Raw genomic sequence first — 13,864 nt, 5'->3', positions numbered from 1 at the left:
TTTGGATAAAGCAACTGACATTTCCAGGTATCTGAACTCAGATGTTTCTCATTATCTTCAATTTTTTGCATCATTTCAAAATTACAGTTTCCAACTTGGAATGTCTTCACTCTCCTAAATTGTGGGAAGGAGGGGGAATGTATAAATTGCCCTTTTGAAAGCCAGCTATAGAAGGAAACAGACCCGGAAAGAATATTGCTGGTGTATGGCTCTGTGTATAGCTGCAGGCCCCCTGGTGGTGGCTTGGAAGAAAGGACACGGGGAAAAGGAAAAAAAAAAAAAGCTTTCTTTGCCTTTCTGTCCTGGCTTTTAGCAGTTGACAGAGAATTCCCAGCCTGATGGTTTCATAGCCAAGTAAGCACTTAAAAATCATCATGTGAAAATGATTGTCTCAGGATGGAACTGGTGCAAGAAAACGCTGGCACATTCTCCTTGGTTTCTTGGCGCATTTTGGCAAGCTTCTGCTCCCTGGGGCTGTTTCTCAGCAGAAACTCCAGCCAGGTCAAGAGGGTCAGGCAGGCTCCTCTTGGGACACAAAGCTCTGCCAGGCTGGGGTTCATTCATTCATTGTCTTATTCATTCATGTCTTCATTACATAGATTTTCATCACAGACCTGATGTGGGCGAGGCCCAGTGTTGAGTGCACACTGTGATTAAGACAGGGATGTGGCCCTGGTGGAGTTAGGCAGGACTCAGCACGTGCTCCCCTCATTTCATCTGGGCCTAGAACAGTCCTGCATAAAAGTGCACAGGAAGCTGGGCAGAAGAGATCTGATCATCATAGTCTCAGTCTTCAGTCCTCTGTCCTCCTTGTTCTTGAGACTGTCAGGTCCTGCCTGTCCTTCCTGTGTGTATATCCTCAAAGTCCCCAGAAATGCCACTGCGAGGGCCCAGGCCTGGACCAACTCAGCCCTGTTGTGTTAACAGTCTCGAACCCCTTATTATTTGTGGTGTCAGCGGTCCTGCTTTCTCTGGGAAGAAAAGGTTTGCTTCTGGAGAAAAATGTAGAGAATGTCTTGTTCCTCTGTTCTTAATTCTGCCTTTGAGCCTGGGTGCGTTTTGGGGACCCTACCTAGCCCCTTGGTTTTGGATGCCTAGGGGAGAGGAAGTCATTTGCTATTTAGTGCCTGGCTTGTTCATTTTCTTCCCATGTAACTGATTGGGTTCTGGCTCTTTTCTGACAAGTCGGGTGAAGCTGGAGACCCTTTGTCACCCATTCGTCAGCCTTTTTCCCCAACCAGGGGCTGGGTAGGTGCTCCCTGAACTTAGTCAAGGAAATAGAAAGTTAGCTTGCAGTTGCCAAAAGGAAGGGGGTATCCTACCTCTGAGCACCTTCCCTGAATCACTGCTCACCACTAGTCATCCTGGCCAGAAGGACTCCAGAACTGAGAAGGCTTTAGGCCCACAGCGGCCAGCATCAGACCCCAGGGCCAGGTTTCAGCTGCTTTCCAGTCCACAGAGGGTGCTCCCTAGGAACTCGCAGGTAGCGCCTGTTCCCCTGGCTCCCCTTTGGTCTGAGGTTCTTGCTGGGCAGGGCTCCTCCTGTCCCCAAAGACTGTGAAGACGGATGGTCCAGCAAGCAGCACAAATGAGAAGAGTGCATCTGTTCCGTAAACAGAAAGGTGTACAAGAGACCTTTGCTCTCTGTGGGTCTTACAGAGAATGCTTCCTTCCCTCCATCCAAATCAGGATCTCACTCAGTCCTGACTTCCAATTGCTTCAGTCTACATCGAACCCTCCCTTTCAAGCAGACTCCGCGCCCGGCGGCTAAGGCTTTCATTTCCTTCTAGCTCCCTGTGAGTCCCTGCATTTATCTGCTCCCTAGCTCAGCCATCTATCATGCCCTGCCAGGTGTCCCGCCCTGGTACTGCTTTCTTTCATCCGACTTCTTTGTACCTTGTCTTCTCATTGTCTTGCCTTTTCAATTAGATTGCAAACACCTTGCCATCCTAGAGAGATACAAACGATTATTTTTGTTATTTTTAAATAATTTTTTTTTTTTTTAAGAGAGGGAGTCTTGCCGTGTTGCTCAGCCTGGTCTTGAACTCCTGACCACAACCTCCAGAGTAGCTGGGATTATAGGCACAAACCACCATGCCTAGCTAGATGATTATTATTATGTTTATATTTTTATTTATTTATTTATTTTTGAGATGGAATTTCGCTCCATTGCCCAGACTGGAGTGCAGTGGCGCAATCTCGACTCACTGCAACCTCCGCCTCCCGGGTTCAAGCGATTCTCCTGGCTCAGCCTCTCAAGTAGCTGAGATTACAGGCCCATGCCACCATGCCCAGCTAATTTTCTTTTTTTTTAGACGGAGTCTTACTCTGTTGCCCAGGCTGGAGTGCAGTGATGCGATCTTGGCTCACTGCAACCTCCGCCCTCCGAGTTCAAGCAATTCTCCTGCCTCAGTCTCCTGAGTAGCTGGGATTACAGGCACCTGCCACCACGCCCGGCTAATTTTTTGTATCTTTAGTAGAGATGGGGTTTCACCATCTTGGCCAGTCTGGTCTTGAACTCCAGACCTCAAGATCCACCTGCCTCGGCCTCCCAAAGTGCTGGGATTACAGGCATGAGCCAGCACGCCCGGCTTCTAATTTTTGTATTTTTAGTAGAGACGGGGTTTCACCATGTTGGCCAGGCTGGTCTCAAACTCCTGACCTAGTGATCCACCCGCGTCGGCCTCCAAAAGTGCTGGGATTCTAGGCGTGAGCCACCGCGCCCAGCCTAGATTATTTTTTAATATCTGTGCCTTGACATAACAGGACCCTGGGAATACAGCTAGGTCAATTTCGATTTGCTCTTTCCTCCTTTCCCAGGTGCCTCTTCCCTGGAGGCAGGAAGAGAGGTGTCTGCTACTGCTTTTTACCCTCTAAGCTGCTGACTGGGTGACTTGTGCGAAATAGATCATCAAAAACACCAAGCGGTTGATTCTTCTCACACTCCTCCCCAATTCTGTATCTACTTGAGACTTCCAGCCAGAGCTCTCACACTTCAATTGAATCAATTCAGCATCTCTGAACACTAAATAATTTTTTGCCTTAACGCTTTTTAACCATTGAAGTTGTACATCCCAATTTTTTAGAAACTGAGAGGAGATAGATAAGCCTAGATGAAAACACTGTTTCTGGAAGGTAGCATTATGGTTATTTAGCTTTTTTGTATTTTTCAAAATGAACTTATGTAGCTTTGATCATTAAAAAAAATTGTAAAAAAAAATCAAAGTATACTTCAGACCTATTTGGATTTACAAAGACCAGAGACCCTTCTAATTTTGGCCATATTTTTTATGATAATGTAAATTATTTAATTTCTAATGGGGGGTAGATTTATTGAAAGTTTTTCTTTCAAAATAACATAAAGTCGCTTCACATTTTAATATATGTCATTCTATCATTTTCTATGCATATATATGTTTATTTTTAGAGCGGTAGGCCCATTCTATTTATGCTCTCTTGTAAATTTTATTTTCCTTAATCATGTAACACATATATTCATCTGTGACATTAGGAAATGACTTTTAATGGGTCCCCAGGATTCTGTTGTGGGCTGTATATTTATTTAATCCTTTATTGTTGCGTATTTGGGTTGCTCCATATTCTTTGCTCATAGATAACTGCTGGAGTTTAAAACATAAATATTATTTTTCATTGTCAAATTTACATAACCATTTGCCTCTGGACCACTTAGCACTTATTTAGCTGTTTAATCCCGACTGTAAAATGAGTTATGGGAATTTGTGATAGCTAAATAATGCTTCTTAGTTTTAGATCAGTATTATCCAAGCATCTCACTTAGACACGCGATGCTGGGCTGGGACTTTTGTGGATTACCCAACCACAAACCCTTAGTCTGTTGGTTTTTGTCCCAAGTTTTTATTTGAAAAAACTTTACATCTACAGAAAAATTTAAGAGATGAGGAAAACTGGCAGCTTTCCCACAGCTGTATATCCTCTGGATTCACCAGTTATAAACACTTAGTTTTTAATGGAAGAAACTTTTATATAGTAACACGGTTTTTTAAAAACACAGATAAACAGGAAACACAGAGAGAATTAAGCTAAACAGAAAGCTTCTGTGATATGTGGAAATAGCACCAAACGATCATGCCATTATGATGTTGATATATGCCACCCTATCTCAGAAGTGTGTCTCAAAGCCACCACCACGGAGAACAGGGTACTGCTCTCCCCAGGGGGTACTTTAAATGCGCACATTGAGGACTACACCCCTCCACAGTCCTTGGAACTGGGGATTGTCCGGCTGTCTCCTTATTCTTGTTTTGCTTTGCACCATGGACAGCACGGTGCTTCCCAATGACACCTTAATTAAATAGTGGTCCCCAAATAAATGAATCACCAGAGTCAATCTTACAAAAACTATTTTAGAATTTTTCCTATCACCCTAGTTCAATTTAAAATTGAAAGCAGTATCTCCTCATCAAATAATTAAGCTGCTTGCTTTTGTACATTGGCAACATCATTTTCTGTCTAATTTGATATTCTGTAGGAAGCTGCAAAGCCAATTTAACTAATAAAATGAGGCATCTTTTATATTAGTGTTGGTGATTAACAGCAATATGTGCCTATTTTATTTTTGTTTAACTTGCCAAAGCTGCAGTGGTTAGAAACTGAGTAGAATTCGGGGCCCTGCCAGAAGTGTGGACCAGTTATGACACTGCAGAAAAGAACTATGTATTTGGTTTTGGAGTCAGAAAGGCATGAGTTTACGTCTTTCTTCTACTGCTTATTTGTAGCATCCTCTTTGGGAGTTATCTCAGATTTTTCATTTATAAAATGCATGGGTTTTCAATTTTAAGACTTAGTATAAAGCTAGCCATTAAAACAGTGTGGTATTGACAAAACATTGACCATGTAGATCAGTGCAACACAAATCAATGGGGAAAAGATTGTCTTTTTCAACAAATGGGGCTGGAACTATTGGGCTTACATATGCAAAACAATTTTTAAAAGAACTATGACCCATATCTTATACTTTATAAAAAGTTAACTACAAATGGCCATGACTTTCAAAATTATCCATGTCATGAGCTCAGACAAATTAAACAGGGGCTGCCCAGGAGGGACAGAGTGCTTGTCAATGTAGAAAAATCTGGGCTACCTCTTATGTTCTAAGAATAGAAACAAGTAAAGTCATATAAGAGTCCCTAGTTTATTTCTGTTAATGTTAACAAAGAAAATAGGTATTTTAATGAATAATTTTGTGGTCACTTTTAGGAACCAGTCAATCACATAGAATTTAATGGAAGGAAGAAATTTTAAAATCACAGGCACAGTTCACTTTATGTCTGTGTGTTAAAAAATGTACAAAATATTCCAAATTGTTCAGGTTGTCTTGTTCCTTGGGGGCTGCTGATTAAGGGTCTTAAATAGTGCAAATATGGTCTATTTGCTTGTTGCAAATTCTTTCTTATGAATGTATTAGCTTTCTTAGCAAAACTACAGTTGACCCTTGACCAATGCAAAGGTTAGGGGCACTGACTCCTGCACAGTCAAAAATTCGTGTATAGCTTTTGCTTCCCTAAACTTTACCAACAGCCTACTGTTGACTGGAAGCCTTGCTGATACCATAAACAGTTAACATATAGTTTATATGTTGTATGTTAATGTATTATGTACTGTATTCTTGCCATAAGTTGAGCTACTAACAAAATGATAAGGAGGAGAAAATGTGCTTTTCAGTAAGTGGAAGTGGATCATCATAAAGGTCTTCATCCTCATCCCTGTTACATTGAGTAGGCAGTGGAGGAAGAGGGGTTCATCTTGCTGTCTGAGAGGTGGCAGAGGTAGAAGAGTTGGAAGGGGAGAAAGGAGAGGTAGACACACTGGTGTGACTTTTACTGAAAAAAAAAAAAAAAAAAAAAACCCACCTATAAACAGATTTGCACAGTGCAAACCCATGTTGTTCAAAGGTCAACTGTATTAGGACCCCTTCCAGGTCTAGCAAATGAATTATCAGAGGCAAGATAAGGTTTCTCTTTCTGTCTTCCCTGGGTATGGTTTATTTTTGGTTGTATAGAGCCTCTGTGGAAGAGTTCTCCTGGGGACCCGAGCCGAAATAGTGAATTAATTGTATTTCTGGTGAGCCTGCAAAGCATTGTAGGGGAAATTACTGTTGATCTTAAAAAAAAAAAAAAAAAATTCTGTTTCTGTCACAGAGCTGTGACAGAGAGCATCAATCAACTCATCACTCTGTGTACCCAACAAGCTCCGGGCCAGAAAGAGTGCGATAATGCCCTGCGGGAGCTCGAGGTAGGTCCCTGGGTCCCTGGGAAGGCTGCTGAGGACTTGAGAGAGGGAGTGTCTGTGTCTGTGTGTCTGTCTGTCTTTGTCTGTGTCTGTTCTTTCCCTATAGGGCTAGTTTTCTCTTCTCTGTCCTTGCCTTTTATCTTTCCTCGGAGGCTGTTAAGGCCAAAGTTGCAATCCAAGTGGAAAGAAACTAAGATAAACTAGATTTACTTGGGATTATCGTTCCTGCTTCTCATTTTTCCAGCAGGTGGAGATGTATTTTGTTAAAGGATTCTTTATTTCAAACAGGAAGAGGCCTGTGATGTTGGGTGTAGGCTGAAGATCAGCAATTTTTACCTAAAAAATATTGGAGAGATTGTTCTGGAACAATGGGGAGAGAGCTAGAGGCTGGGATAGGTGTGCTTTTGAGTAAAAATGATTTTCCCATATATTGTGTCTGTACCATATAGGGGATATGTAAGAGGAATCCTAGGACTAATACTACTTACACAGTCAAGGTGGCTGTGGGTCCCCTAAGGGCCCAGAACACAGTGTGGGCACTTTTCATTTTATACTCATACTCATGTTATTTATGGAAAAGTTATGTATCCCCATAGAATGTGTGTGTGGGTAAACATAAAATCAGTGTACCTACTTGTATGTCCTAACCTGCAGTCCTAACCAATGCAGGTTATATTGAGGTGCCAGATGGGTATCTCAGTAGATGTGGGTTGATTGTCCCAAGGTACCTTCCATTTCTGGATAAATCAGCATGGGTCTGGCATGGTGGGAATACCCACTGCAGCTCCTAAAGCATTTGATTGAGGCCCTGGTACTGGCACTAGGCCATTGTGCACAGCTGGAAGTGAGAAGGGGATTGTTATCACAGGACCGAAGCATTCTGAAAACAGTTGAGAATGTTTCTTACATTGGCTGAATTACTACCCTATTCTGCTCTGTTCACATTTGCAAATATAAATATGTAGGCTGTTGATCTAAATGAGCTCTGTTGGCCTAGGTGCCAATACTCCGTCCCTTATTGATATCCTTGTTTGAAAAATATGACGACTTTAGGATTGCTGTTACTAAAACAATTTTGATTATCCAAGGAGTGGGAGGAGGTTCTTGAATGAAATGAGCTCATTCCTTACACTGCCCTCTTTCCCTCCCATTTTTAACAGCTCAGCAGTTCCCCTTCCTTATCTCCCAGCCCCCAACCAGCCTTTGTAACTCAAATGACTGTCTTTTTGTTGGCTGTGTCCCAAAGATTGCTGGGTCCTAATGTACATTCTCGCTCCCTGGGGAGGAGGATAAATGGCTGCATCCCCAGGAAAAGTCCCTTACAAGTGGTGATCAGAGGTCATTACAGTGCCATGACTGAGCTAGCCATGGTTTTCAGTGGCTTAGAGACAGAGAGCCAGGCCCCTATACCCATTTATTTCCTTGATGAGGACCGAAACAACAATAAATGTTTTCTATACTGTTTAAATTAAAACCAAATGAACCATTGCAATGGGCAGTTTGGGGGAATTACCTTCTTTCATGCCTTCCCATTAAAATGTTCCAAAATTGGAAAAACTGAGGGTTCTTACTAGTCATGAAGAAATGAATGAATGGCCTTTTGAAATTTAAACTCCTTAGAATTATCCTGCAGAGAAATTGTGCTAATTGACCATGCATGTATTGCCTTATAGTAATGTTCTAATCTGTTTTAAATGCCATCCTTCTGTGTTTACCTTGTTTCTTCTCCTTTAAAACTGAAAACAAGAGATTCTAATCTCTGGCAAAGCTAACCAGAGACCCGCTCCCCTATAATGAGCATTGTGTTGCTAACAGGAAATCTGAAGTCATGATGTCATGATCTAAATTCTCAAAAATCTGAGTAAAAGTGATTATGACCAGAAACTTATATATGGAGGGAAAGTTGATAGTTGGTAGTTGATGTTGCATTTCTCTTGCTGTATGACGTTTGCTTGCTTTTTATGTTGTGTTCTTCTTCTGTAGACTGTGAAGGGGATGTTGGACAATCCTAATGAACCTGTTAGTGACCTCTCTTACTTTGACTGCATTGAGAGTGTGATGGAAAACTCCAAGGTAAGACTGTCTGTACCATAAGTCAGAAGTTAGCATTGCTTGTCAATGTGGGGAGAAGTTTAGACGTACCTTATGTGCATCTGCCCGTGGCTGGTCTGCAGGGCTAGCCGCATGTAGCATGAAGCCTTGTGGAGCCCTTTGCTCAGGAGCTTCTCAAACTTGAGGGTGCATCAGAATCACCTGGAGGGCTTGTTAAATACAGATTGCCTACCCCCAAGTTTCTGTTTCAGTAGATCTGAGATGAAGCTGAGATTCTACATTTCAGACTATCTCCCAGGTCCTGCCCCTGTGGTCCAGGAACCATACTTTGAGAACCCTTTCCTCTCTTTTTTCACAACTGGGTCTTATTGTGAGTCAAATCGTGTATTTTCTACACTGGAACTGATTTGGAAAGTCCTTCAGTGACTTGGGATCCTCATGTGTGTTCTTTTGCAATCTGTTCATGGCATGCATTCATGGCATTCTCAAGGAGGGTGAAATTGTTTTGTTTTGGTAGGATGTTGGAGAGGTGTTGAAAAAATTTAAGTTAATGTAATGGCTTGTTACCCTGCTCCTATCTTAAGCTTACTCAACGAAATCTTGTTCTTTGGTATTTGATTAGGAAAAAAAAACTTAAATGGCTCCTTAGTGGAACAATAATGGAAAAAACAAACAAACTGTTGAGAAACACTCCTCTGTAGTAATCGTACCAATGTCTTTTGAGAATGTGAAAATTTCACCTTCATCAGATGAATGGATGTCGAGTTGTTGCAATCTGGCTTTGTAGCTGGAACATGGTTACTTTTATTCTAGCAGGGAAACATCTGTATTGGTAGTGTCAGAAGGACTCAGTTTGATTTAGGCTAAAACCAGAATATCCTCATCCAGTACCTTTTATGGAATTATGATTGTCTAAGGGAAGGATGTGTACACACTCAGATCTAAAGAAATGGTTCCTTCTTAAAGAGGAATGTGAGCTTAGGAGGGAGGGAGAAATAGTGTACATGAAACTACCCTCTACCTTCTTTTTTTTTTTTTTTTGGCAAGTCCTTATGTAAACTGGATTATTTTGTATATCTAATCAATTTTAGGAAATTTATTCCCTTCCAAGATGGCTTATTGACAAATGGTCTCTGCTTTGGGTTCTAGACCTGGCAATACCATAGTCTCTCCAAAGGGTAAGACATCCTTCAGTTCCATCATTGTTGCCCAGGAAAATATGACCAGCCCTCCTGGGACATAGTGAAGGAACATCAGATTCGCATCGTGCACCCTGTACTTGCCCATGTGACCTTCACTGTGACCTTGTACAGGATGCGTGACCACTCTGGATTGGATTCTGAACACTAAAATCTCTTTTAGCTGTTATTGTAAAGATCTCTGAAGAAAGAACACACCATACCAGCGATTTTCAAAATAAGGCAAAATTCTTATAGTTTTCAGGAAACATACTTAACAAAGATCTCTATTTAAATTTTATTGTCAGTAACTAGACAAATGATATCTGGAAGGGTGAGTCTCCTGCTTTCTGTTTATGACCTCACCTACAGCTCAGTGGATGTGATTTTTATATTCTAGGAACTAGTTCTCAGTTTAGACCGTTCACCTATGAGTTGCCTTTTATAGACTCTACTATATAGTCTGTGTATATTAACTGTAACTCCTTGGAATATAGATAACTTTGGGGTTATACTTTCATTGTACATATCTCTTTGTGGAATGGAAATGATGTAATTCTCTTCCATCTCTTCTTAATACAAATAAAGGAGAAAATGTCAAATGTTCCAAATTCAGTTGCCTTGAATGTTAAAGTTGGAGTGTAGCCTCCTTTACCCCTTGGTTTGAGGCAATGCTGGATAGAGAATGTTGCTGGCCGTTTGTTTTGCAGGTTCTGGGTGAATCGATGGCAGGGATTTCACAGAATGCCAAGACTGGGGACCTCCCTGCCTTTGGGGAATGTGTGGGGATTGCATCCAAGGCTCTCTGTGGACTGACAGAGGCCGCAGCCCAGGTAAGGGGCTGGTCCTGATACACCCATGTGCCCTGTGCCAGATCCCTGTGGGAGGTGCGGGGAAACTCCAGCTGCACCTGTTTCTCCAAGTACCACCACAGAAACCATGGGAAAGATAGTGGCTTCTGTGCTGGCTGGGGCATTTACACAAAACATGAGCCAGTTACCCCCCAGGAGCAGAGCAGCCATGGGCCAGGCTGGGGAGCACGGCGAGACTCAGTACAGACCCAGCATATAGGTTCAGAGGCCAACATTTCAATCGTTTTAAAAGTTTTTATTATAGATGGGTTGTTTGGGGTAGAAAAATAAGCACTAAATAATTTAAATTTGCTGAGGCTTTAGAAATGCAAAACTCTTTCATCATGCTGTTTTTAGAATCAGAGAGAGAAAAAAATTAGATGCCATCATGCAGAGAAATGATACGGCACATTCCTTGCCCTTCTTTGACTATCCTATGTATTTTCAATGATGATTGACCTCCTATGACAGAAGCTTCAAAGATGTCAGCATCTACTTTAACGGGTTCATCATTTGACAATTACCTTGAACTTAGAAGATTTTACTGAACCACAGAGAAACATTACTAGTTTAGGGGATGAAATTCTCTACCTTCATCCTTCCCCTCAGATCTCAGGGGAAATGAAATAAGATAAAATTCCTGTGCACAGATTCATTTTTTCTCTTTTATTTGGCTGACACATCTAAACGGAATTGCAAAGGGAAGACCTTCCTTTGTGCCCTCTTGTCCTCTTGGGAACCAAATGCTGTCTCTTTTGTTGTTGTTTTTTTCTGGGCCATCTTACTCAATTACAAAATTAAGATCCCTTCTGCTATTGAAAATACTGACCTAAGCAATAAGGACATGCTTTGGTAAGCTATGAGATGAGGAACCCTAGGACAGGGCAGGCTCCAAAGTTGGCTGACCCAGCAGCTCCACGCCATTGGTCTGCATGCACCCACTGTTTTCTGCCTCTCCTGTCTGCCAGCCAAAGAGTCAGCTTCATTCGGAGGCTGGGCAGCCTCGTGATCACAAGACAGCTGCCAGAGTAGTCAGGGCTGTGTCCATCCTTATCCATGCCCCCAAAGAAGAATTTCTTGAGGCTCTCTCCTAAGAACAAGGAGACTTTGTTCCATGAGCTTGTGATAAACTCCTGCTGGCATGTCAAGCTGGCATAAGCCTGTTCATTACTACACCCTTATTGGTGAGTGGGATGAGATGACCTTGACCAGTTTGAACTAAGCAGTGCCTGAGTGTGACAGCAGCATATATAGTGTGGACCATCATCCCCAACAGGCTCACGTGGGAGCATAGAGCCTGAGCTGTGGTTTTTCTCTTCCCTTTCTAGGCTGCATACTTGGTTGGCATCTCTGATCCAAACAGCCAGGCAGGCCACCAGGGCCTAGTGGACCCCATCCAGTTTGCCAGGGCTAACCAGGCCATCCAGATGGCATGCCAGAACTTGGTGGACCCTGGCAGCAGCCCATCACAGGTAACTGTTGGGGAGGATGTAAGATTTCAAGCCCTTAAGCAGCTCCTCTAGGTAGGTTGTGGGAGGCTATGAGAAATTAGTAAAGAATCTTGTTCTTTCAGAGCTTGCAAAGGTAGCTAAATGCCAGCACTGTAGATAATGACTTGGGTGGGGACAAATATTGCAAAATATGATGGATCTGGAAATTTGTAAGTACCTTGAAATGGGGTGCCAGAAGGCAAAAGGAGTGAAGTAATCACAGTGAGATTCACAAGGAGTCTTCGTTTCAGGGGACATGCATTGAGGGCTTGTTCTGTGCTTAGCTGTAAGGGGTCAGTGTGTGCAGGGCTCCATTTTCTACCCCTTGGCTCTTAGTGTGTTGGGCAAAGTTTGGAAAATGCCATGCATGATGACAGTGCCAGGGATGTGCAAAGGAAGGTGTGATTAATTCTCCAAGGGGGCTGTCGGGGCTCACTTCCCAGAAGGGACGGCACTGAACCGGGCCTCAAAGTTGGGTAGAATCTGCAGCACAGAAAGAAGCTAGAGTGCCATTTGATGAAGAGCCAGTGTGTGTGACATTCCATAACATGTCTCATACCTGAGTGGCATAGGGTACCGGTCACTTATTAAAACAGTGTGTACCGAAAGGAAGGAGAAGTGGCTGGAATGGGGGTGGCAGAGGCAGTCTTGTTAGTGACATGTCCACCATCAACCTGGGGCCCACATTCTTGAGGCGGGAGAAGGACCTGAACAAAGAAGGAAACACAAGGACCATGTGGACCTAAAGCAGCCCCGAGAGCTGGTGTGTCTGGGAGTCCTTACCCATCCAGCAAGGCCAAAGGGGTGTTACCAGCCTCAGCAAAGCAGAACAGGTGGATTCAGGAGAGCAAATGAGTTGAGGCTGGCGGGGTGGAGCCTGTGGAACTTCCTGAGCCAGACACCTCAGTAGATGTCAGCAGCTCTCCCATGGATGAGAAGGGAGCTGTTGCACCTTGATATGTATTTTTCTCATCTGGATCTGGGCTCTACAGTCTGATGGCCACTGGCTACATGTGGCTGTTAAGCACCTGAAATGGAACTAGTCTGAATTGCGATGGGTTGTGAATATGCAGTACACCCTGAATTTCAAAGACTTGGTATGAAAAAAGATGATAAAATCTCAGTAATATTTTTAAATTGATTATATGATGAAATTTTTGGATATACCAAGTTAAATAGAAGAAATTATTTCATTAATTTCTCTTGTTTCTCTACTTACTTTAAGGTGACTACTAGAAAACTTAAAATTGTGTATGTGTAAACCTTGGTCTAGATTCTACACCCTGGACCTCCTATGTGGGATTCCAAAGGCTAACTGATTACATCTCCTTTAAGACTACGTGGGGCTCAGCCTATCCCACCACTATGTCAGCACCTCCTTTTTTCTTGTTCTTTCTTTATTATCTTTGCTTAACATTTCTTGCCCTCCTCTTTCTTGGAGTGACTTTGAGGGTGGCAGAACTAGACATGCTTGTAATTACATAGGCTCTGAACATGTGAGTTGAACAGGAACCCAGGGCCAAGGACCAGGGTGGACCCCTCTGCACTGTAGCATGGGGTACCCCCAACCTAGCTCCATGCTTTGTAGGTCCTGTCAGCTGCCACCATTGTTGCCAAGCACACATCAGCCTTGTGCAATGCCTGCCGCATCGCCTCATCCAAGACGGCCAACCCAGTAGCCAAGAGGCACTTTGTCCAGTCAGCCAAGGAAGTCGCCAACAGCACTGCCAACCTGGTGAAGACCATCAAGGTAGGTAGCTGGATTATAGGCCTTATTCAACTCCTGTTCCGGAGCGGGAAGGGGAACAAGATTTAAGCTCCACTCCTCTCCTTGTCTAGTGAAGCTTAACTTCTAATTCAGTCTTATGGTTTATGTCACTGAAGAGGCATCCCTTACTGATGGAGATACTCTTCATGAAAAACCAACAGCCTTGCCCTCTACTAACCTTTTAGCTGGTGGGGAGGGAGGCCTCCCAAATTCTGTACATGAGGAGCTTAGGGACAGAACTCTGATGGGAAAGGA

At 43.0% G+C, this 13,864-nt stretch overlaps 1 protein-coding gene across 3 annotated transcripts in view; it reads left to right on the top strand.

The window, feature by feature from the left end:
* The window catches only part of LOC101009767 (talin-2), a 253,027-nt gene that overhangs the window by 150,307 nt on the left and 88,856 nt on the right, over nucleotides 1-13,864 (top strand). For all 3 annotated transcript variants that reach the window (XM_031662566.1, XM_031662564.1, XM_031662565.1), the window contains 5 exons: nucleotides 6,180-6,273; nucleotides 8,254-8,343; nucleotides 10,211-10,333; nucleotides 11,680-11,823; nucleotides 13,430-13,591. In XM_031662566.1, the coding sequence (XP_031518426.1) occupies nucleotides 6,180-6,273; nucleotides 8,254-8,343; nucleotides 10,211-10,333; nucleotides 11,680-11,823; nucleotides 13,430-13,591 (613 nt within the window). The remainder of the gene's footprint in view (nucleotides 1-6,179; nucleotides 6,274-8,253; nucleotides 8,344-10,210; nucleotides 10,334-11,679; nucleotides 11,824-13,429; nucleotides 13,592-13,864) is intronic.

Source organism: Papio anubis, unplaced genomic scaffold, assembly GCF_008728515.1.
Source record: "Papio anubis isolate 15944 unplaced genomic scaffold, Panubis1.0 scaffold75, whole genome shotgun sequence".
Taxonomy (NCBI): Eukaryota; Metazoa; Chordata; class Mammalia; order Primates; family Cercopithecidae; genus Papio; species Papio anubis.
Note: the sequence above shows the minus strand (reverse complement) of the source record. Positions and strands in the feature narration are given on the sequence as shown.